At 37.2% G+C, this 22918-nt stretch overlaps 1 protein-coding gene across 6 annotated transcripts in view; it reads left to right on the top strand.

The window, feature by feature from the left end:
• Plcb4 (phospholipase C beta 4) overlaps positions 1-22918 on the top strand; it is a 351489-nt gene that overhangs the window by 288730 nt on the left and 39841 nt on the right. For 5 of the 6 annotated variants that reach the window (XM_048348807.1, XM_048348806.1, XM_048348808.1 and 2 more), the window contains 10 exons: positions 495-579; positions 3487-3577; positions 5295-5390; positions 9620-9720; positions 12867-12902; positions 15603-15744; positions 17054-17138; positions 17490-17614; positions 20024-20075; positions 21452-21554. In XM_048348807.1, coding sequence (XP_048204764.1) covers positions 495-579; positions 3487-3577; positions 5295-5390; positions 9620-9720; positions 12867-12902; positions 15603-15744; positions 17054-17138; positions 17490-17614; positions 20024-20075; positions 21452-21554 — 916 coding nt within the window. The remainder of the gene's footprint in view (positions 1-494; positions 580-3486; positions 3578-5294; positions 5391-9619; positions 9721-12866; positions 12903-15602; positions 15745-17053; positions 17139-17489; positions 17615-20023; positions 20076-21451; positions 21555-22918) is intronic. The other variant, XM_048348811.1, reaches the window with a different exon arrangement.

Below are 22918 nucleotides of genomic sequence, written 5' to 3'. Positions count from 1 at the left end.
CGAGTACCTACATAGTATTTTCTTTTTTTAACCCTACTCCTCATTCTTGCTGAACATTTTTTTTAAATCACTGGGTAGTTTATTTTGTGAATTGCTAAATCGCAAATCTTCCTCCAGTAAGGACACATAGTCTTGTGCAAGCCTAAATTGACTAAGAAAATCATCTTCCTGTGGTTTAGAAATACTTGCTTTAAACAATAGGTCAAAGGTTAAAGCACCTCACGTAAAGTTCCATTACGTTGAAAGATTTGGCACTCATCTGAAAGTCATTTTTTTCTCTTTTTCTTGCCAATTTTTTTAGTTTGGGAACTTACTTTCTTTTAAATTGCACTAGTTAAGTTTATGGTATTTAAAAGTGTATATCCTGTTAACATTATGTGTTTAATCATGCATCTTGTAGAGAAAACATCTTGAATTGCCCTGGAGTGGGTATTTCTTATTTTTGAATGGCTAATGGAGATTTGAATTTACAAATGCCACTTCTTTCTCTCCAGCAAATATCAACAGTACAAGATGTCCAAATATTGTGAAGATCTATTTGGGGATCTCCTGTTGAAACAAGCTCTTGAATCACATCCAGTATGTATTTTTAGCAAATAATATTTCTAGCATGAATGGATTTGTTTTGAAATTCATTTTTTAAGGGTCAAGTGGCACTGGAGGACTAATGCTAAAGAACTTAGTATTTATTTAAATTCTTTGGTACAAAAAGCTTTTATCTTGCTTGTGGGAGATGTAAGGAGAGACATAAAATAAACATCGGATTCAGTTTAATTTAGAACATCTTTAGGGTCTCATTTTTAAAAATTTCATAAATGTCAACAGTCTAGATTCTACAGTCTTTAAATAATATTACCTTTGTGTTAGAATCAGCATAGAAAGCAATTTTTAAAAAAACAAGCAAAGAAACAACAGCAACATGAAACACCTACTTGAAAGCCCCTCTACAGACTGATTGAATGGATCTAGACGCTAACTCCAACATGATAGGTGTGAAAACTCTCCAGAAGAAAATGTGTGCCCAGGGTTCAAAACTAATGGGAGCTTACTGTAGTGCTCTCTCAAATTGATGTTGTAGCATCCTGAAGTTTTAAGTTCCTAACTCTAAAGGAAACCTTTGGTCAATGTTACATGAACAATTTTGAACATTATTTTATGTGTATACATTTCTTCATAAAGAGAAAATCATTAGTCTATTAATCAACTTTATAGGGTCTTTGAACTTGTTCTACCTCATTCTAACAGTTTTTAAATATATAAGTATTCCAGAGAACTCCTTACATGTTCCTAAAATGGTTAAGATGTTCATTATGAGAAGAAACAGGACAGTTGAAGAAACTGAAGTGTGAGACTCGCTACAGTAGTGAGACATTTGGCCCTCCTACTTGAGAGAAAAAAAAAAATGTTCCTATCAAAGTAGTTTGCTTCCTTTCTGTCAAATTTGTGAGAATTGCGAACAGTTCCTGCTTTGGCCAGGTGGGCTGGCCTTTGTTAATTACACTTTAGTTACATCCTTTTCCTGTTCTACCATAATTAATACATCCTGTTAGAAGCTCCATACTTACATCCAAGCTCTTTAGTTACATCCCTGTTTGTGAACCTGAATTCAGCCTATGTGAGCAGAGGGGTAGGGCTTGCTGGGTAAAGCATAAAAAGGGAGCTGTCGGCTTGCATTGTGTGCTTGCTTTGCCCAGTTCCTTTCAAGTTGGCGTCCTTATTTCTTTGTGACACCTCATCCTGAAACACTGCCTTGACAGACACCAAACATGGTAGCATGAAGCAGGAGAGAGCAGGCTAATACATTGACTAGCAACAGGGAGCTAACTTTGTGTTAGAAATGAAACTTGGTATGGTTTAACTGAGCATTTCCCCAGAACTTGTATGTATGAGAACTTTTTTCCCTCCCCTATGTGATTCTATTTGGCCTTTTGATGTGTTACTCCAAGTGCTGCCCATCTTTCCCCAGCACTTCCTGTCTCCCTGAAACTGGACTAATTTCAGTTGCTAGTGCCTGCAGCTTTTTAGAGTAATGAGTTTGGGTCACTTGCATCTGCTCTGACTCCTGGAGAGGCTTCAAAAATGCCAGAGAATTAACACCTCCATGCACACTCCATCATGCCCAAGATGAGATGATTCAGTATCTTTTCTTTCTCTCAAGATTCCACAGCAGGATTGAGTCCCAGTTGCCCAGGGTGATAACTTGCTTGATAACACACCCTTGATGGATGACCTTCTCTTTCTCACTTTCCTGTTCCTCGGTTGGGACCTGCTGATCCCACCCCACAGTACTTTACTACTGGTGCACTTAATCCTTGTCTCAAAGTCTGATTCTAAGGCAACTCAAACTAAACAACATCCTTAATTTATCTTGTTATTATGGGCCCTCTGCCTTTTTCATAGTGGAAGTAAGATTCTTTGCTTTTGTGGAAAGACCTATGTATTCTTAGTGAAGTGATGTATACATGCATGAAGGATTATAAGATTCATAGGCAGTGTAAGTGGGAATAAGACCTGCTCTCTGAACACAAGACCTTTCAATTTTCAAAGAGGTAGGAGGAAGACTCAAAAGTAAAGGGATAACTAAAAAGAGATAGCCTTCTGGTTCATTGAATATTTCTGGGAGAAGTTCATGTGTATGAGAGATTGCTGAGCAATGGAGCAGTCAGACTAGACTGGCCATAGGAACTGGCATTTTAGCAAAGGGTTTCACTTGAAGCAAGACAGATACAGAATGCACACCCATGCATGCTCGACATAAGATAAAACCAGATTTTGAGGATGAGTGGATGGATAGAAGGGAAGAGTTGAGGGTATAGATGAATGAATGGATGCATGAGGAATAAAGAACAGATGATTACATATGGGACACTTAAATACATCAAACATAATAGCCTAAAGGGGCATCTCCTTTTCAGATGTAAATATGAGCAAATAAATCTGTAGATTATATTTGTGCAAATTTTAGATTTATGTATACTTTATGTATATTATGGATTTAAATTTTATTCACATGAAATTTATGTTTTAGTATGGGGGACCTCTCCTTGATTCCCTCAGTGAATCCATTTGGCCACAATTCATTTAATTGAATCATCCTAGGGGTAGCAGGCAGTCTTATACTGCAGCTTGACACCTGCTGGAGTGAGATATCAGGGAAACCTCTAACCTAGATCCAGTTTGCACCGCCCCCAGGTTTCAACAATCCCTTCTATTGTATCAGAAATGTAAAAGGCACAAGGTCTGAAGTATATCAGGACTCTCTCCCATTGGCACCCTGATCAGACCCCAGCACCCCCAGGAAACAGGACCTAATTCGCATACCTCTGAAGACGGAATTCAATGTTCCTAGCATTATTCAGAACAAAAGTTGGATGCAGTTGGACTAATTTGGTTAGAAAAGGAAAATGTTAAACTGTCTTGACTGCCATCTAGTGGATGTTGAAAAACACAACCATCACTAATCCAGGTTTTTCTATGAATCTCTAGCTTGAACCAGGCCGACCCTTGCCATCTCCCAATGACCTCAAAAGAAAAATACTCATAAAAAATAAACGGCTGAAACCTGAAGTTGAGAAAAGTAAGTCAAATTTCTATACATGGAAACATGCATATGTTTGGGCAATACAGCTGTCTAGGATGAAATTTATTTTATTGTTATTGTAAAGGTAACATACAGAGGGGTTATATTTACACAAGTCAGGTAATAACAGCATTTCTTATTGAATAGCATCACCTCTTCCCTTGCTTTCTCCCAGTTTTCCCCTTCAGTTCCCCTTCATTCAAGTTGTATAGCTCATTTTCAACATAGTGTCTAGTGAATATCATTGCTTCATTTGTTCACGCTTTATCCCACCTTTTCTGTGCCCCTTTCACCCTCCCCCAGACAAATAAACTTACAAACAAAAGTTACAGAAAACAAAAACAGCAACAAAGAAAAAAAACAATTCTTGTTTCCATTTCTTAGAGTTCATTTTGATAAATATCATTTTCTATGATTGTATGAACATAACTAATGAGCCTTTGTGATCTTCTAAGAATAATGTCTAGAGTCCTGTACAACTTATCATGTCCAAGTATATTGTTTTGTCTTTTACCATCCAGTGTGTTTGCTTGTAGACTTATAGGCACATTCTAGTTACAACAAATAAGAAAAAACACTCAATCTATGGGTCTGGTTTACTTTGCTTAATATAATTTTTTCCAAGTCTTTCCATTTCCTTTCAAATGGTGCATTATCAATACAGTACCCATCAAAACTCCCAACAACATTATTCAATGATAGGGAGAAAGTAATCCAAAAAATGCATATGGAATAATAAAAGACCCTGAATAGCAAAAAAAAAAAAAAATCATTGGAGGCATATCGATACCAAACTTCAAACTCAATTACAAAGTCATAGAATTTTATTTATTTATTTTCTCCATAAGAAAATTTATTTTAAAAATACTATTTTGGAGTGATGATGGTACATATACTTTCCATTGAAGTTTAGTTACCACATCACCTGGTTCATACAGTGGGAAAAGCATATTTGTGTGTTTATGTTCCAGAATTTAGAGGAAAAATGAGAATTTTCACTTTATATGGTGATATATCTTGTTCTAGCTCATTAAAATTGTAACAACACTGTCTTCATTGTCATATTTGACAACCTGCTTTGCAGCAATATCATCAATGTTGGCTATTGGCCAACTTTTATGTGTACTTAGTGAATAAAAAACGAGGCCCTAAATTTTTCTAGTATGCTTATCAATAACTCATTTATTTGTATATTACAGTTTGTCCTTGCATATAGTGCCACTTTAAAAAATATGTTGTTTGTCTCAATGTTACTTATAAGAAGTTTATTGTTAGTTTATTAGGATAATAGTCCCAGTAAAGTTAGTTGCAATTTTTCCCAAAGTTTTATTGTGTTGTTCATGTCATTTTTCAATCGCTTAACAATAATTGCTCATAAATCATGGTGTGAGCCAGTTTCCAAATTATGATAAAGTTACCTGATTTTAAATCTTGAGCTCTCATGTCAAGCCTGTTGATGAGAATTTTGAGCAGTTCACTCGTATTTTATTAGATCTCCTTCATGTGTATGTAGGATTTGTTTTTGCATGTTTCTGACAAAGCCAAGACCATCAGGAACAGGCAAGACAGTGGCCACCTTAGGAACATGGCTAGCAAGTACCAAACCAACCAAATGACTTTGTTTCTCCACATTCTCCTTCTTAGTTATTGATCTTAAAGGCCAAGTTCTGTGAGCATCCATCATCATCTTGTTCTTGTTTGGTTTTCATCATAGAACAGCTGGAAGCTTTGAAAAGCATGATGGAAGCTGGAGAATCTGCTGCCCCAGCTAGTATCTTGGAGGATGATAATGAAGAGGAAATAGAAAGTGGTGAGTTGTGACTGCAAGTTACATGTTGCTAAAAATAATTCCATTGGAAATAGGAAAAACAAGGAATTCTTTCATGAACCTTTTTATAGAGAAATGGCAGTAGACTTGTAAAATACTCATGTGTGTGTTTTTAGGTGTACCTTAATCTTTCAATTATATTTAAAATAATTTTTCAAGTATTACTATAGTTTATCTGGATATTGCTTGTTCATGGCTTAGTCATCTTCTTTCCTAGTGTGTGTTCAGCTGTTCAGAAATTTATAGCCAGACACTGAAGCTTGAAGTATTTTCTGTAGTAGGTAGGGGTTGAAATAAAAAAAGTACATATTGTGATCCATTTCAATAAATAGTAAACTCTAGTCAATATATGAACATGAACTCTAGTCTTAATAATGATAACAGTAATGAAAGATACACAGGATGAAAGAACCTCAGGTAAGTTCACATTGTTTGGTATGCACGATGTGAAATGGAAACTCAGTGTCATTATTAAAATCTCAAGTTCAGGCCAGGAGTATTGTTTGGGGGTACAGTGTGCATTTAACATGCCTAAAACTCTGAGTTCAACTCAGCACAACTAATCCCTCTTCCCCAACAACTTCAAATTTCTTCAAATAGCCAGTTGACTAGCAGTATCTATATAAGTAGATAATATCAGCAAAGGCAACCTCACTTAAAATTTTTCATCATTACCTATACCTACTTTATTTTAGCAATATAGCCACTACTATATTTTGGTTAAAATTTAGAGTGTACAATTGGCTAAAATGAGAATGTAGTTCAATAGAGCATTTTCCAAAAATGAGTAAAACTCCATGTTCATACAGCAAAATGAAAAAATAATAGTAATAAAGTTGTTCATTTGGGGGGCTGGGAAAATGGCCTAGTGGCAAGAGTTGCTTGCCTTGTATACATGAAGCCTTGGGTTTGATTCCTTAGCACCACATATATAGAAAATGGCCTGAAGTGGCACTGTGGCTCAAGTGGCAGAGTGCTAGCCTTGAGCAAAAAGAAGCCAAGGACAGTGCTCAGGCCCTGAGTTCAAGGCCCAGGACTGGCAAAAAAAAAAAAAAAAAGATAAAGTTATTCATCTGGGGGAAACTATTAGTTCATTATGTATCATGAGAATTGACTAACCAAACAACTAGGAATTTCATTGATTAGACAGCACCTTGGGTATATATATATATATATATATATATATATATATATATATATATGCCTGAGGTTAAATAAATTATTTAGCTGAATATATTATTTAGCCCTAAGTGTTTATAGAATCATATATGGGAATTCTTTTCATTGTCTTAACATCTGAAATATGACTTTAAGAAAATTGGATACATAGGTTAAAAAACCTGAAAGCTGTGATATTAGCTAATTTTGTTCACAGAACCTTAATGAAGATTTCTAGCTATGGAACATACTTCATAAATATTTTGAATGCATCTCTAAACCATGAGTTTGAACTCTACTCCCAGAGAAAAGTCATAATGGTTTACTTCATGTTTCCTATGGCAAGGAGGCTCAACAAAGCCAAAGATGTCTGAAATTATTTAGTTGATGCCTTTAATGGTAATGTATTATTCTTTAATATACTATCCTCAAATTTAAAGGCTTAGAACAACACAATGTCATTATCTCTCCCAGTTTGTTTTGTGATGTGGGCTCAGTTTGGTGATTCTCCCTTGGGTTTCTCATATAGTTGCTGGCAGATGGCCTCTGGGGGCTGGCACAGACTGAGGGTTTGATGGGACGGGTGAGTCAGGATGGTTCTTTCCCACAGCAGACAGTTGAAGCAGGCTGTCTCTTGGGAGCTCAGCCAGGCTTACTAGGCAGAGGGCCTCCTGTGTGGATTGAGCTTCTTACCACCTAGTGGCTTCTTTCCTGAATGCACCATTCAAGGACCTATATCTCAAGAGGCAAGCAGTAGGAACTGCTAATTTATTTAAGAGCTATGCATGGATCTAGCACAACATCACTTGCCCTCCATTTTATTCACCAAAACAGCCCTAGGACACAGGAGGATTCTATTGTTGATGTTACATTTAAAGTTCTAGGTAAATTTCCTTTGGCGTATGCTAAGTAGTTACTGTATATGATTTTGGTACACTGGGTATTGTATATATGCCTACCTGACTAGGGAAGGGAAAGAAAAACGAGGGTATAAGATATCACAAGAAATGTACTCACTACCTTATTATGTAACTATACCCCTTTGGCACAACACCTTGTCAACAAAATTTAATTAATAAAAAAAAAGAAAGAAAAAAAAAAGAAAGAAAAAACAGCCCTAGGGCTTCTCAGGTTCGAGGGCACAAGTGAGTGACAAAGCCAACTGTCTTTGGCAAACAGTAAGTGACACTGCCTGTTCATTGTTTCACATTTTTAAAAATAAGTAAACTTGAACAGTATTTAAGAATTAAGTATTGAAAATATGAGGCAAACAAAGTACTCCTAAAATCCAGGAGAAAACAGGTTCTTAATTTAGGTTGTTCCATAGAGAATAACCAAAAATATGGAAGGTATAAACAGTGAAATAAGAACTCTTATTCTTATCCTTCAGATGAAGCAGAAACTTAAAAGAGAGGTACCATAGTTTACCTAGAATCTAATAGTTGGGATTGAAGAGGGAGTAGCATTAGAATTCAGTCCCAGAATCATCTGATACCAGGGCCAAGACTCTTTTCATAGCTTAGTCTTCAGATGAAGACTCTAAAGATTGCACAAAAATGGAAAATAGTTGTTAAAATGTTTAAAAAGCAGGGGCTAGGATAGTGTGCTTTCCCGGCATGCACAAAGTCCTGGATTCAATTCCTCAGTACCACATAAAGAGACAAAGCCAGATTGCTGCTGTGGCTCAAGAGGTAGAATGCTAGCCTTAAGCAAAAGGAAGCCAGGAACAGTGCTCAGGCCCTGAGTCCAGTCCCCCGGGACTGGCAAAATAAAAATGTTTTTAAAGCAGAAAAAAACGTAACTGATTTAAGTCAGATGTGCTACTTCATGAACACACACAGAAATCTAAAATTAGGTTCAATATGACTCCACTTATCACCTTCTATACACATAAGTTAATTATTCCTCTGGAAAGAGTATTTGCCTTTTGTGACTCCAATGTTCTTACAAATGCACTTGAGGTTTTGATTAAATTTTGCACAGATATAATCACATGGGATGAAGTACAAGAAGAAAACATCTGAAAAGACAAAATCCCCTGCCAAGTTTCTTTCTAATACCAGAAAGGTTCTGTCATACCAGCTATGTGTATATCCTTAGCTTCTCTAAGCAATACTTGGCTTTTGTTCTAGTCATCCAGTTGGTGCATAGTATGATCCTACTGTATGTGATCAGCTAGAGTCTCTAATTTAAATAATCAGCACTGTAGGCGAAAGGAAACCAAGTATAGTTCAAGAGGGCAGGCCTGCCTGGAGGCTGTAGAAAATAGAAAAGGTTCTCAGTAATAGTGCATGTTCAGCTGTTCTGCTAGATTAAGACTCAAATTGACATTTAGCTCCCAGGAATATGAGGCACTAATAGAAGATGCCAAAAGGATGCATGGTGTCTATGGACTTAGGTTTACTCAGGAAACAATATCCTACATTCATATACTTCTTAAAAGTACTAGCTATTGTCTATTGCTTGTATGAGTTGTTTACATCTCTGGACAGGTTTGACTAAATAGACAAGTTTAATATCCATTATTCAGAATGTTTGGAACCAAAATCATTTCAGATCTAAGACCTTATTTGGATGTTTGAGGTGTGTGCTTTTTTCCTTTTTTTTTTTTTTTGTTATCTCTAAGTAGTTGTCCTAGAGTGTTTCAATTCAACATGGCAATTCATGAGTACAATATATTTTGATCAATACTTTTGATAATCAGAATACCAAAATGGATTTTTTAACAACTTGAAGAACAGAATCTATACAAGCAGAATAAAACTAAAATAAACTGTGACTAAGGTGTGTTTTTAATTCCAAACTTGAAATGCAGAGCCTTCTGAGTACTGACATCACATTCAAAATGTAGGATTTTGGAGCATTCTAAGCCCTTTGAACTTTCAAGTTAAAGTTGCTCAATCCATTGGTGAAATGGAAACATAATAGTGATAATGAGTGTTACTCAAACTTTGCTTTCCAGTAGTCGGTTTTGGGAATCTGTGTTCTGCCCATGTTTAATGGTAAGGTTACTGAGTATGGCTTTATGGATTTTCCATTTGTTTTTTACACAGCTGATCAAGAGGAGGAAGCTCACCCTGAATTCAAATTTGGAAACGAACTTTCTGCTGATGATTTGGGTCACAAGGAAGCTGTTGTAAACAGTGTCAAGAAGGTCAGATCCTTCATGTATATAGCTTCTCATAACTCCTTAAGGGAAAACAACTGTTGTGAAATGTTAGAAATCAAGTGACCTATCCTTCTGCTTCTGATTGTTCCTACTGAGCTACCAGAATTGATGTCATATACTATTATGCTATAAATGACAAAAAGACCTTTAAATTACTTATCAGTTATATAGTCATACCAAGATGGCCAGTTACCTTCAACTATTACTGTTATGCATTACAGTAAGTAGGTAGGAAGAAAGCAGCAACAAGGCTGAAGGATATCTTGTTGATAGTATGTGGAAGATGACCCTGGAACACCTCAACTTCATTAGAGAACCAGTCCTACTGGCCATATACCTTCTTCCTGATATAGACAAAGCATAAAAATATTTCCAACCATTCAGCCAATAAAAATAATTCTTAAGTGCCTATTATTTTTCAGGCACAGTCCAGGCCATAATTTCCTAAAAGGGGCAAAACAACTTACTTTCTGTCCTAAAATGGCCTCTATAGGTTTCTTATAGTTTACAGAAACAGATGGAAAACAGAGTAAACAAGTAAACAGTAATTATTCAATTCCATTTGTGAGAAGAACTTTTAGTAAAATGAAAGTAAGTGATAAGTAAGAGAATAATGAGGTGGCAGGAATTGGCCATGGATTTTTTTTACTGGAATGGGAAAATAACTCACAAGTTTCAAATGGGAGAGAGCATGTGAGATGCCAGTGGGGTATTCCAGTGGAAGTGCTAAGTAGGATTTGCTCCGCATTGACATCTGACATTCTAGGCTTCTGTCCTCTTTAAACTTGGGTAAGTTACTTAACCTTTTTGCTCCTTAGTTTCCTAATCTGCAAAGTGAAGGGAATAGCATTTCATGGGGTTAATATGAAAAGTCAATGGGTTTAGGATGGTGTCTGACAACTGGTAGGTGCTATAAAAATATTAGTTGTTTCTATACATCACTATTTTCTTCTTCATTTTCATTGTCCTCGTCACAAACATCATTAACACTTATATCTAGAAGATAGGTTGAGTTAGAGAATTTGAGAGATTATATTTAAAGCCTTAGAAATAACTGAGATAATTCATGGGGAGACATGGAAAGAAGGTTCTTACTGAGCTCACAGAAAAGAAAACCAGAAAAGAACAAAGTATGTCCAAAGAAGTAGGAGGGCCAGGCACTGGTAGCTCATGCCTGTAATCCTAGTTACTCAGGAGGCTGAGATCAGAAGATCATGGTTTGAAATCACTCCCAGCAAGAAAGTCCATGAGACTCTTATCTCTCTACTTAACCAGCAGAAATCAGAAGTGGAGCTGTGGCTCAAAGTGGTAAAGCACATCTTGAGCACATTGCTCAGGGACAGTGCCCAGGCCCCAAGTTCAAGCCCCATGGGAAAAAAGGAGAAGGGAAATCCAGTAATGAAACCAAGGAAACCAAGAAAATAGTGTTTAACAAATGGATCCAATACCTGGATGTTGAATGGTTAGGTAAGAAGACTGAAGAATGTCCATTAGATTAGTGGCATGGAAGTCCTTGTGACCTTGAAGACAAATTTTAATGGAGTTCTTGAAGGAGAAGGAGAAAAGGAATCCAAACAAACATGAATGAAGAGCTTCTCTTCTGGGTTTTGCAAAGAAAGGAAACAAGAAATGAGCTGATAGCTAAACAAACTTGAAGTATCAAGAGAATGTCATATGTAGGTTGAAGGAATGTGGACTGTGTTTGCAAACAGCTTGTATTGGAGATGGAGAGATTAATTTTTCTCAAGAGAGAGGATAGCTTCCTATAGAAGTTATTTGAGAAGATGAGAGTAGAAAAGATCATGATGATGTGAAGGTCTGGTTCTTTATTGGAAACAAGGACACTTGCTTTGTGAAGTGAAGGGATAAAGATGGAAGTTGTTGGATTTAGTAGTAGGGAAATAGGATTTGTCTGATGAGCAAATACAGATATCACCATTGCATCCTGACTTTTCTGATAGTGGCAATAGTGAATACATTGAGAATATCAGATGCCTGATAAGATTCAAGACAGTTACCGTACTACATTGAATTAATCAATTCTGTCTAATTCAGGTTGAGATCACAAAAATATATTAAGACTGGTTGTCTTCAATAACAGAAATTTATTTCTTATAGTCTTAGAGGCTGAGAAGTCTAAGAGTAAGATGCCAGCCAGTTGGTTCCCAGTGAAGGTGCTCTTCCCAGATATCTCCTTATGATGGAGAGAAAAATGAGAAAGTTAACTCTCTCTCAGCTCTTCTCATATGGACACTAAGTCTGCCATGAGGACTCTATCCTCATAATGTAATTACATCCCAGAGGCCTCCATCTCCAAACACAGGTGCTCCTTGACTTAGAAAGGGATTATGATAAACCCATTGTAAGTTGAGAGTATCATAAGCTTAAAATGCAGGTAATGTATTTAACTAGAATATTAGTTAACATTTGATAGAGAACTAAATACTGCATTTTAGCAGCATTTGATGCTATTGAGTACATTTCATTTCCACTCAGTATCACATGAGTGAGTGACTAGGGTTTAGGACACAGTATCACTGTGTTCTTGCATTGCAAGAAGACTTCATACCACATATTGCTTGTCCAAGAAAAGATCACAACTGAAGTTCAATTTCTCCTGAATACATATCGTATTCATACCATCCTATTTTTTTTAAATCATGAGTCAAGTCATCATTAAATTGAAGACTGTCTACTATCCTAGTTGAATTAGGGATTTAGCAAAAAATAATTGATAGGAATTTGATAATCCTTGGATCCATATGAAATATACAGATAAGAAAGCTGCCCTTTAGGAGATAGCAACATTCATTATCCATTTCCCAAGCCCCATAACACAGTCACTAATGATTTTTTTTTTATAGTGAAACATCTAAGTTAAGGCTGTCAAGTAGGGACATAACATTAAGATGAACTTCTGGAATAAAAACCAGTTATATCATTACATCTTTTCAGTATTTCTTTTTTTTATTCATGGCTTTATGTCATCAATAACTTCCCATTTGAATAAATAAATAGAATGACACATTTACATATAGTTATTTAACTATTTGATAAATTTATGTTTGGCTAATAAATTTGAAATTTGCCCATTAGAGAAGTAAACAAATCATTTTCTTTCTCTGATTTAGACCTCAGATGACCTTGAACATGAAAACAACAAAAAGGTAAAATTCTCTCACACATTGTGGCAGCCCTCTAATAGTATAAGCATTTTAGATTAAACATGGTAGTAACTGTATCTCCCCCAAAATATGGAATATCAGGCTTAATATTTATAGGGCTTTGATGTCTACAGGTCCCATCATATTCTGAGATCCCGTCTTCTTACTGGCTAAATATTGAATTTGAAAGAATTATGGATAAATCTAATCATATTCCTCTGCCAAAATGTTTATGAAGACACTCTTCTCTTAGACTTCTTTTATGTGCCTCATCTATCTAACTAAAGGAGTTTTCGTAGGAAAGAACTAATCCTAATGATAAAATGATTAAGTCCTGATTTTAACCAAAATCCCCCACAAAACTAGAGCAGGTAATTTCCTAAAAATAGGTGTTGCATGTGGGCAAGGTATTTTCTTAGTTGAAATTAGAAATGTCAGTCCTCGAAGAGAGAGCTACCTAATCACTAGCACATTGAATTTGAAAATAAAAGTGACCTAATAGCTCATCAGATCCAAATTATAGCATAACTGAAAGGTGCTATTGGTTCTGTAAACATTAACTTTGCAAGAGATCATTAATTAGCTTCACACTGCGTAGTTTCTAGAGTCTTATTTGATGTATTAGCTATTCACCTTATGGTAAAGAAGGTAAAGCGATGTGTTTATTTTCTTTCATTCTCTTCAAAGTTTTTTCCAAAAGCCAAAGTATTCCAAGTAAATGAGTGTGGTTTATTGCGCAGTGGCGAAATTATGACAGTCTCAGGCAACAATTTGCTTTGTACCTTGACACTCAGACTTCAGAGCTTCTGAAAAATGCTACCTGCCTGTCTTTGGGATCTGAGCATATTTGTCGTGAAACCTTGTCCTTATTGTCCTTATTGAAGAAATTATGAAGTGCTCTGACCATAGTGCTCTCTTGAAGTGTTGATGAGGTTGTACCTTTCATAGACTAGGATTTATTATGTAGTAGAGTCATGAGTGCAAAGACTGACTGGTTTTTTTGGTCATTACAAAATTATTAGCTAAATTGTTTCCATCTTCAATGCCTCAGTCTTCTGTGCTCCATGGGTGAGTCTAATCCCTGTGGAATATGTTATGATGGTAAAGGCATGCAATAGTTGAGTAAAGTGGCTCACACCTATAGTCCTTGCTACTTGGGAGGAAGTAATTGGGGTTGAATACAAAGCCATGTGAAAAAGTTCACACATCCACCATTGACTAGACAGTGAGGCACTCACCTGTCACCTGTCATCCCAGCTAGGGGGCAGCGTATTCCTGGGTACAGTGTCATATGCCTGCTGTCCCAGCCACACAGGAAAGCATAAATACAAGGATCATTATCCAAGCCAGCTTGGGCTTAAAGCAAGATGCCATGTTGAGTAATAACCAATATAAAAGTCCTGCAAGTATGAGGCTCTAATTTCAAGCCTCAGTATCATGAAAGAAAGAAAAGTAATGAAGTTGGGCAGGCAGGAACGTGGATCCTAGTGTTCAGTAGACAGCACTGGTGTTACTTGTTATCACCAAACACACAAGAAGGAATGCATGTAGCTTCTAATTTTACTTGGGGGGAAAGGAACAAAATAACACAAGGAAGTTAATTTCTTTGATTACTTAGCTCAAGGTTTCATTGATGATATCAGTTTGATGTTCTAGAGTGCTCAGAAGGGCTTTCAGTCATTAGTTAAAAGAAATAATCTGGGGCTGGGGATATAGCCTAGTGGCAAGAGTGCCTGCCTCGGATACACGAGGCCCTAGGTTCGATTCCCCAGCACCACATATACAGAAAACGGCCAGAAGCGGCGCTGTGGCTCAAGTGGCAGAGTGCTAGCCTTGAGCGGGAAGAAGCCAGGGACAGTGCTCAGGCCCTGAGTCCAAGGCCCAGGACTGGCCAAAAAAAAAAAAAAAAAGAAATAATCTGACTATTATTTTCACTTAAGGATGAGATCATGTGACTAAGCAATTTTTATACCTGGAAGTTTTCAACAAGATATTGATCCTGTTTAATAATTCATTCCTTGTGGCTTTATTAGTTTTGTTCTGATTTTTCAAGCAATTCCAGTATATCAGGTGTAGCAAGTTGTCAACCCATTTTAGTAATCGGTCCTCATTTTACAATACACTAGACCATGTGTACATGTGCTTAAAATCCAGAACAGTGCCACTCTATAAAGTAGGCCCCTTAGACCTACCCTGCACCAGCACCCAAGAACTAGTTAGAGAATTGCAAATCCTGGGCCTCAGGTTCTCCTCAGCTGCAACGCTAAGCAGAAGGTTCAGAAATCTGCTTCAACAAGTGCTCCAGGTGATTCTAATGCACACTCAAGTAGGAGAGAGTCACTGCTTTTGGCTTTGGTGCCTCAGCTTGTAAAATCATGAGTGATACAATTGCTGAACTTACCTGACAGCCTTCCTGTGAAATCTCAATATAATGTCTTGACTATTTTAAAGTTCTTTGAAACTTTAACTCTGTCCGAAACATGCAATATAGGCTGAGTAATTTTTTGACTACCTCCTTTCACATCACTTGGAAATACAATACACATTGCATTTTTCAAATTCTTCTTTGATGGAATTGAGGCACAGAAAGAGCATTCACCTTTGAGTTTGTGTAACATTGCAAATCATCTTCAGTAATGGATTCCACAGCATGAGTCTCTCTGAGGTCATGGGCTTATATGTTCTTTTTCCTTGTGCTCACAGGGCCTGGTTACAGTAGAAGATGAGCAGGCATGGATGGCATCTTATAAATACGTAGGTGCTACCACCAATATCCATCCGTATCTGTCCACAATGATCAACTACGCACAACCTGTAAAGTTTCAAGGTTTCCATGTGGCTGAAGGTAACACCAAAGGTTAAATGCAATGGCTTTTTTTATGTCTCTTTCTCTTTTGTCTTGGTGGCTCAGCCCTGATAGGACTTACTCTTTTCTTTTTCAGGCATGGGAACTCACCTTACCTTTTTCTTTTATTCATAGATCCTGTGTTGTGTTGTCATTCTCTGTATCATCCACACGGTGGCTCTGCAACATTGTGGGCTTGTTAGCTGCTTCTATTTGTACATTCACAAAGCCTCTTTAAGAAACCATCCACATTCATAGGCATATTTACCGACACATACTATTTGTACATATATCTATGTGGTTCAATGCAATGTATAGATGATTGTATGGAATCATATGTTCTCTGGATAATTAGTGTCCCCAAGAATTGGAGAGAGTGAAGGGAATCAATGGGCTCAATGTTCAATATTAACAATGAGACTGAGGCAGACGTACACGCTGATGTTCATTTAGAACCCAAGATTTGTTTTTTTTCAGTCATGAGGCTTGAACTCAGGACCTGAACACTGCTCAGCAGCTGTTTTGCTCAGCGCTAATGCTCTACCACTTTGTTCCAGAATGCCATTTCCAGTTTCCTGGTGGTTAATTGGAGATAAGAATTTCACAGACTTTCCTGCACTGGCTGGCTTCAAACCTTAATTCTTAGGTCTCAGTCCACCAAGTAGTTAAGATTACAGGCGTGAGCCACCGATACCCAACTCCAAAACTTTTTTGTTTCATTCTTTTCTTTTCTGTTGCTAGCATTAAGGCCTGAACTCAGAGAGATTCACGCTCTGTCTTATGTTCAAAGCTGGCCTCTACCATTTAAGCTGTACCTCCACTTTCAGCTTTTCTGGTTCACTGAAGATAGAAGTCTTTCATACTTTTCTGCCCAGGCTGGTTTTGGACTGTGATCCTCAAAACTCAGCCTCCTGAGGAACTATAATCCATATAAGCCATAAGCACCTGACTTCTTTCCATCAAATACTAGTCTTACAGAACAGACTAAGTATTTATAAACTTTTCTGTAATCATTTTTAGCCCGAGGAAGCTATTATCATTTTCATCAAACAGGTGTAAATAATAGGGGTGGTGATGGAAGCTGTAGTACCTATAACTTATTTAATGATTCCAGAGATAACTCAGTATATTTGTTTTAAGCTAGATGTCTCCATTCACACAAGGTTCATGAACCCCATATCAACTGACTTGGTCTTATGACGTTGGTCACTGAAGTTTCCTGATTCAGGATGTAATTACACAGATTGCTTGTCTTTCTATAAAGAATTGGTGACAGAGTTCTGAATGTATCTTGGCTTTTCTTTTACAGAGCGCAACATTCATTATAACATGTCTTCTTTTAATGAGTCCGTTGGTCTTGGCTACTTGAAGACACATGCGATCGAATTTGTAAAGTATCCTTTTATACTAAAAAGGAGTAGATGATGTCTTTTTGCTTGGGCAGTGGTCTCTGGAATAGAATGATGCCTCATAAATCATTTTGATGGTAGAGCTAATAAAACACTATGTGTGAAAGACCACAGCAGCTGTGACCAACTGCCCAGATGTGAATTGTTCTCAGAATCCACAGAGCACACTGATTTTTCTCCTAAGCATCATTTATCAATTTGACATTTGTTCCATGTTGGCTGTTTGTCATTACATTGGCTTATATCTGGGTGAGTTTAGTTCTTTGTCGTTTATCTCTCTAGCATTATTTTTATTTATGTATGTTATCTTTTTTATTTCCTTAATAAGTTACACAGTTACAACAAACGGCAAATGAGTCGCATTTACCCCAAGGGAGGCAGAGTGGATTCCAGTAATTACATGCCTCAGATTTTCTGGAACGCTGGCTGCCAGATGGTTTCACTGAACTATCAAACCCCAGGTATATGCTGATGTCCAATGACCCCAAATTTCATGAGAATGCTTGGAGGGGTGGAGGGGTGGTGCTGGCAGTTGCTATCAGTTGACTCTGCTATCAGTTGACAGAACCAGGCGTATGGCAAACAATATTTTCATTGGTTTCTATTATTGTGAGACATTACAAGACCTAAATAGGACAACAAAACAATGGTAGAAGATAGTATGCTTTGACTCAAATTTCTTTCATAAATGCTGTGATTATTCTGCTAAAATTACCTCCTACTCTAAAACTTTAATTTCTATTTTATTCCCTTTGTTTTTTTGTTTTGTTTTGTTCATTTTTGGATCAAACTTGTTATTTTTGTTTGCTGAGCCAGAATTGGGTGAGAACGATATGAGTAAATTTAGGATTTTGAGTAAGTTTAGGCCATTTCTTTTGTGGAAAGTACCTAAACCCTAATATTAACAACCATGATACCTCACCACAAAATACAGACTATTACAGAGTAAACTCCACTAAAATGGTATGCAATGAATAGTATATTTTGAGAGGTAAATTAGCTTGCAAACTGGTCCTCCAAAGTGTATTCAAAGACAAATTTTCAATGTATACTAATTCTTTTCTTTTCCGGAAAGAAATTAGTACATTTTTATAAATGCATAAATAAGTTTTTTTTTTTGTAGTTTTCAAAGTTCTCTTAGGAGCCTATGGGCCAAGAATTGCAATGCAAAATAGAAATCCAAAAGATAGAAGGTAGCCACCATTATTTATTTATTTATTTGTTGTTGTTGTTTGTATGTGCCAGAACTATGTGCACTTGCTTGGCTTTTTTCACCCAAGGCAGCCACACCTCTACTTCCAGTATAGAGGTTTTTGTTAGACGAATCTTTTTCCTTTTCATTTTTTTTTCTATATGACAGTACCTCCCAGGTCTATCTATTTGGGGGGAATTTTTCCTTTTCTGTTGCTCTACTATACTTGCACCTTGATATCTAGATTTACTGGAAGGTTCTTTGACTTTCATGAGCCAATTACATTTTTCTCACATTAGGGGAGCCCCCTCAGCCACCAGAAATCCTCATACAGGAGGCCCCTTTGTACATGGTGTCTGAACACTCCTTACTAGATGAGACTATGACCTATACCAGTACAATCCCAGATGTTTGGGGCAGGAACAACCCAAAAAGTGCTGCCATTGTTTCTTACTTCCCAAGGGGTCAAGCTATGTTCTCAGTTGTCAGCAAATAGATGGTAAGGATTCCAAGGCTTTAAAGCAGTTTCTTTTCTTTATTTTTTTTTTTTTTGCCAGTCCTGGGCCTTGGACTCAGGACCTGAGCACTGTCCCTGGCTTGTTTTTGCTCAAGGCTAGCACTCTGCCACTTGAGCCACAGCGCCACTTCTGGCCGTTTTCTGTATATGTGGTGCTGGGGAATCGAACCCAGGGCCTCATGTATACGAGGCAAGCTCTCTCGCCACTAGGCCATATCCCCAGCCCCTAAAGCAGTTTATTTTCTAGGCCAGCTTATGTGTTCATCTATCATGTAGTTAGGCTTAACCACGGTGTTTTGAAGATGATAAAAAAAATAAAATTCTATCCATTTACTTCGGTTGTTGTTGTTGTTGTTGTTGTTGTTGTTGTTGTTGAGAGAGAGAGAGAGGAAAAGTTACTCATCTTTTTTTTTTTTTTTTTTTTTGGCCATCCCTGGGCCTTGGACTCAGGGCTTGAGCACCATCCCTGGCTTTTTCCTGCTCAAGGCTAGCACTCTGCCACCTGAGCCACAGCGCCCCTTCTGGTTGTTTTCCATATATGTGGTGCTGGGGAATCGAACCAAGAGCTTCATGTGTAGGAGGCAAGCATTCTTGCCACTAGGCCATATTCCCAGCCCTAAAGTTACTCTTCTTTAAGAGAAAGAAAAAAACACCCAAGTCAGACACTGCTCTGTGTACATGCCTGTAGATGAACTCTAAGTCCCTTGCTGGAAAAAAAAAAATCCAGCCAATTTTTATGTGAGTTATACCTAGTTCATTCTGTATTCTTTTTAGCCAAGTGTATTCAGGCTGACCCTTCTATGTATTCTGAAGTCTCCTTCCTCTGAGGTCATGAGGCATGTACACGCTCTCTTACCATAGCATCTTGGACATCTGTTCTCAACATTATATGAACCATCATATGAGTCATGTATTAAACCCATTTCTAAAGCAATTGTAGGATAATATCTACAAAAGCACAGTTCATGCTTAATGTCAACTAAACACAGGTCATTTCAACCTAGAAGAGAACAATGTACCTTAATCTGAGCCAGCAGTACCTTCTAGTGCAGAAGAACTCTGGGTCTGGGAATAATCTGATTACTATTGCTTCACATCACTCTGTCAGTATCTTCTTTGTTCTGATAGATGAGATGCTGAATTATTTTTGTCTCTTGACAGATTTAGCGATGCAATTGAATCAGGGAAAATTTGAGTATAATGGATCATGCGGGTGAGTAACGTGACTTGAACTGTAGGATTTCATCCTACAGCTCTAATGAAACCATGTCATTTTTAATAGGGGGTTGCTGGATGTAGGCTGGATTAGGGGCATAGGGTAGAAAGAAATGGCATTCCTAGACAGATTGTATTTGCAAACAGACATTTTTACTACCCTATTTTAAACCACAGGAAACTTCTCATACACATTCTAGGGCTTAATTCTCTCACTCTCAATTCAGTACCAAATGTACTGAAGCCGAGACAGGTAAATGATCTTTGTCACTTAGACACTGGAGACATGGGCATTAAATATGTGCAAACATGTGAAAAATAAAGGAAGTTAATTTCATATTGAATGTAATCAATAATAAACCTTTATTCTCTCCTGAGTCTTTTGCATGTCTTATAAATAGCAGTTACGTAATATCATGACTGTTGTTCTAGTTTACTTAAATAGCACTTGTAAAAAAATAAGCCCTGAATCAAGAAGTGAAATGGGCAATGTTAACTACACAGAAATATTACAAGGCTCATAGAAAATATGAAACTAGTCATTTTCCCCCAAGTAGCACTGTAAGTAAGTAAGCTGAACAGCAACCCAGAGGATTGTAGGTTCATCTAGTGCATACAGTACTGTCCCTTCCCATGAAGACACTGTCAGGAAGTTCTTCATGGTGGCTTGCCTTGTGGGACATTTTCATCTCATCATTGTAAACAATCAGGCCAGATAGAGTCTTTCAGCAGCTGTGGGTAGTCATGGTTCTGCATAGTGTACATTCTGTGCTCCTGCCTGCCTGACAGATGGCACCCTGCCAGTGTGCCCACATATACAAGTGACAGTCATGTCACCTGAATCACTTACCATGTACATACCTTGCACAAACTGCATTCTCTAGTGCTGTGCCCTAGGAAAGACATCACAATCACAGCTCACAGCTTTAGGAAGAAGAGGACCAAACACACACTAACAAATGGAGCTAGCAGGAGTTGAACTCAAACTGCATTCTGCAAGTCCAGAAGAAAAAGGAAGATGAGAAAGAAGGATGACATTGGCTAATCCCCCCCCCCAAAAAAAAAGACGACAACTCAGGGTCTGCCTAAAATTTTGAGTTGCAACTTGTTATCTCCTGCCCCTCTTCTTGTTCAAGCAAGGAGACATTGTTCTTCCCTTTGACTACAGCACGCCCTGTGTGGCCAGGTGTTCATTGTGAAATGTCCTTCAGGATAATCCCACACGTTATGCTCCTCAACCCCTAGGCCGCTCTGCCCCAAAGCCTAGTTCCTTAGTTGCAGATGGGAAATATTTAGAATACCAGCAATGTATTAGTCTTTGTGGAAGCTGTCAAGAAAATGAACTCTTATGCCTTTTTTTTTTTTTCCTTTCAGGTACCTTCTCAAACCAGATTTCATGAGGCGGCCTGATAGGACATTTGATCCCTTCTCTGAAACCCCTGTTGATGGGGTCATTGCAGCCACTTGCTCAGTACAGGTAACAGACCCTCCTCATCACAGGTTGTGTAAATTTGTATGTATATGAAAATGACCTGGGGTATCATCATCCAGATATTTAATGTCAAACTGCAAGTGTCATAATGTTCCTCTTCAACTTTGACTTAAAATGCCCTGTTTTTTATATGAGACACATCTGTGCGCTAGTAACATTTCAAGCTTCTTTGGATGAAACATGCAATCTTAAAAGTATGTACTATGCAATTACCTTTGTAAAAATTTCTAGGAAATATGAGCAATATTGACAAAATAAAACAGTGGTTTCCTCTGGACAGAGATAGACTTAAAAAGGACAAAAAGAAAAGAAAATCAGCATACAATAGGGATATCTCCTGCACTAGTCACAAAAGCCAAGCTGAAGAATCAGCCTAGATGCCCATCAACCGATAAAGGAAATTATATATATATATATACATATATATGTATATATACTCACAAATATATACACACACAATACACACATGTATATATGTATATAATTAGTAGATGTAGATGTGTGTATATACTATATATGTGTGTAATATATGTATACATATTTGTGTGTATACTGTATATGTATACACACAATGGGATTCAGCTATAAAGAGGAATAAAATTATGTCATTTGCGGGAAAATCGATGGAACTGCAGAGATCATCAAGCTAAGCAAAATGAACTGAGCTCAGAGAGACAAATATCATATATTTTCTCTTATATGTGAAATCTAGACCTAAAACAAATTATAAAATGTATGCTGAATATAAAAGGAGCACAATTTTTAGAAGGTAACAAAGGAAGCAGAAGGGGCAAGACCATCATATAGGGTGAATATCACTGAAGCATGCTGCGTTCATGTAGAAGAATCACATTAAGAAACAGTAAAATTGTAAAAGGTTGAGGAGGAAGGAAAAAGAAGAATACAAAGGAGGATAAATATCATCAATGTGAAACATACACACATCTGGAAATACTACAATAAAACACCTTTATTCAATTAGTACACACTTATTAGAAACAAGAGATCCCAAAGAAACATTTGGAGGTGATAGAAATGCTTATGATGTATTAATTGCTGGGATGCTTTATAGATGTGCTTACTTGTGAAAACTGATGTGAGTGTATACTTTATATATGAACAGTTTATATGGATCATTTTTACCTAAAAAAACTTTTTCAAAATTATTAGCTATGATAAGATGAGAAAACTGGGGAATGGCTCTAGTCATTTGGACAATAAATGGAAAATAATCACTCGATAGCATTACAGGAGATAGAATTTAACAATGGTTTGTACAAAACATTGTCAAAACTAGCCAGTCCATGTCAGGAAAGAAAAGACAGTGAAGCTGTGGATTTTTTTTCTTG

The sequence above is a fragment of the Perognathus longimembris genome, chromosome 6, assembly GCF_023159225.1.
Source record: "Perognathus longimembris pacificus isolate PPM17 chromosome 6, ASM2315922v1, whole genome shotgun sequence".
Lineage (NCBI taxonomy): Eukaryota > Metazoa > Chordata > Mammalia > Rodentia > Heteromyidae > Perognathus > Perognathus longimembris.
This window is presented reverse-complemented; position numbering and strand designations above follow the sequence as displayed.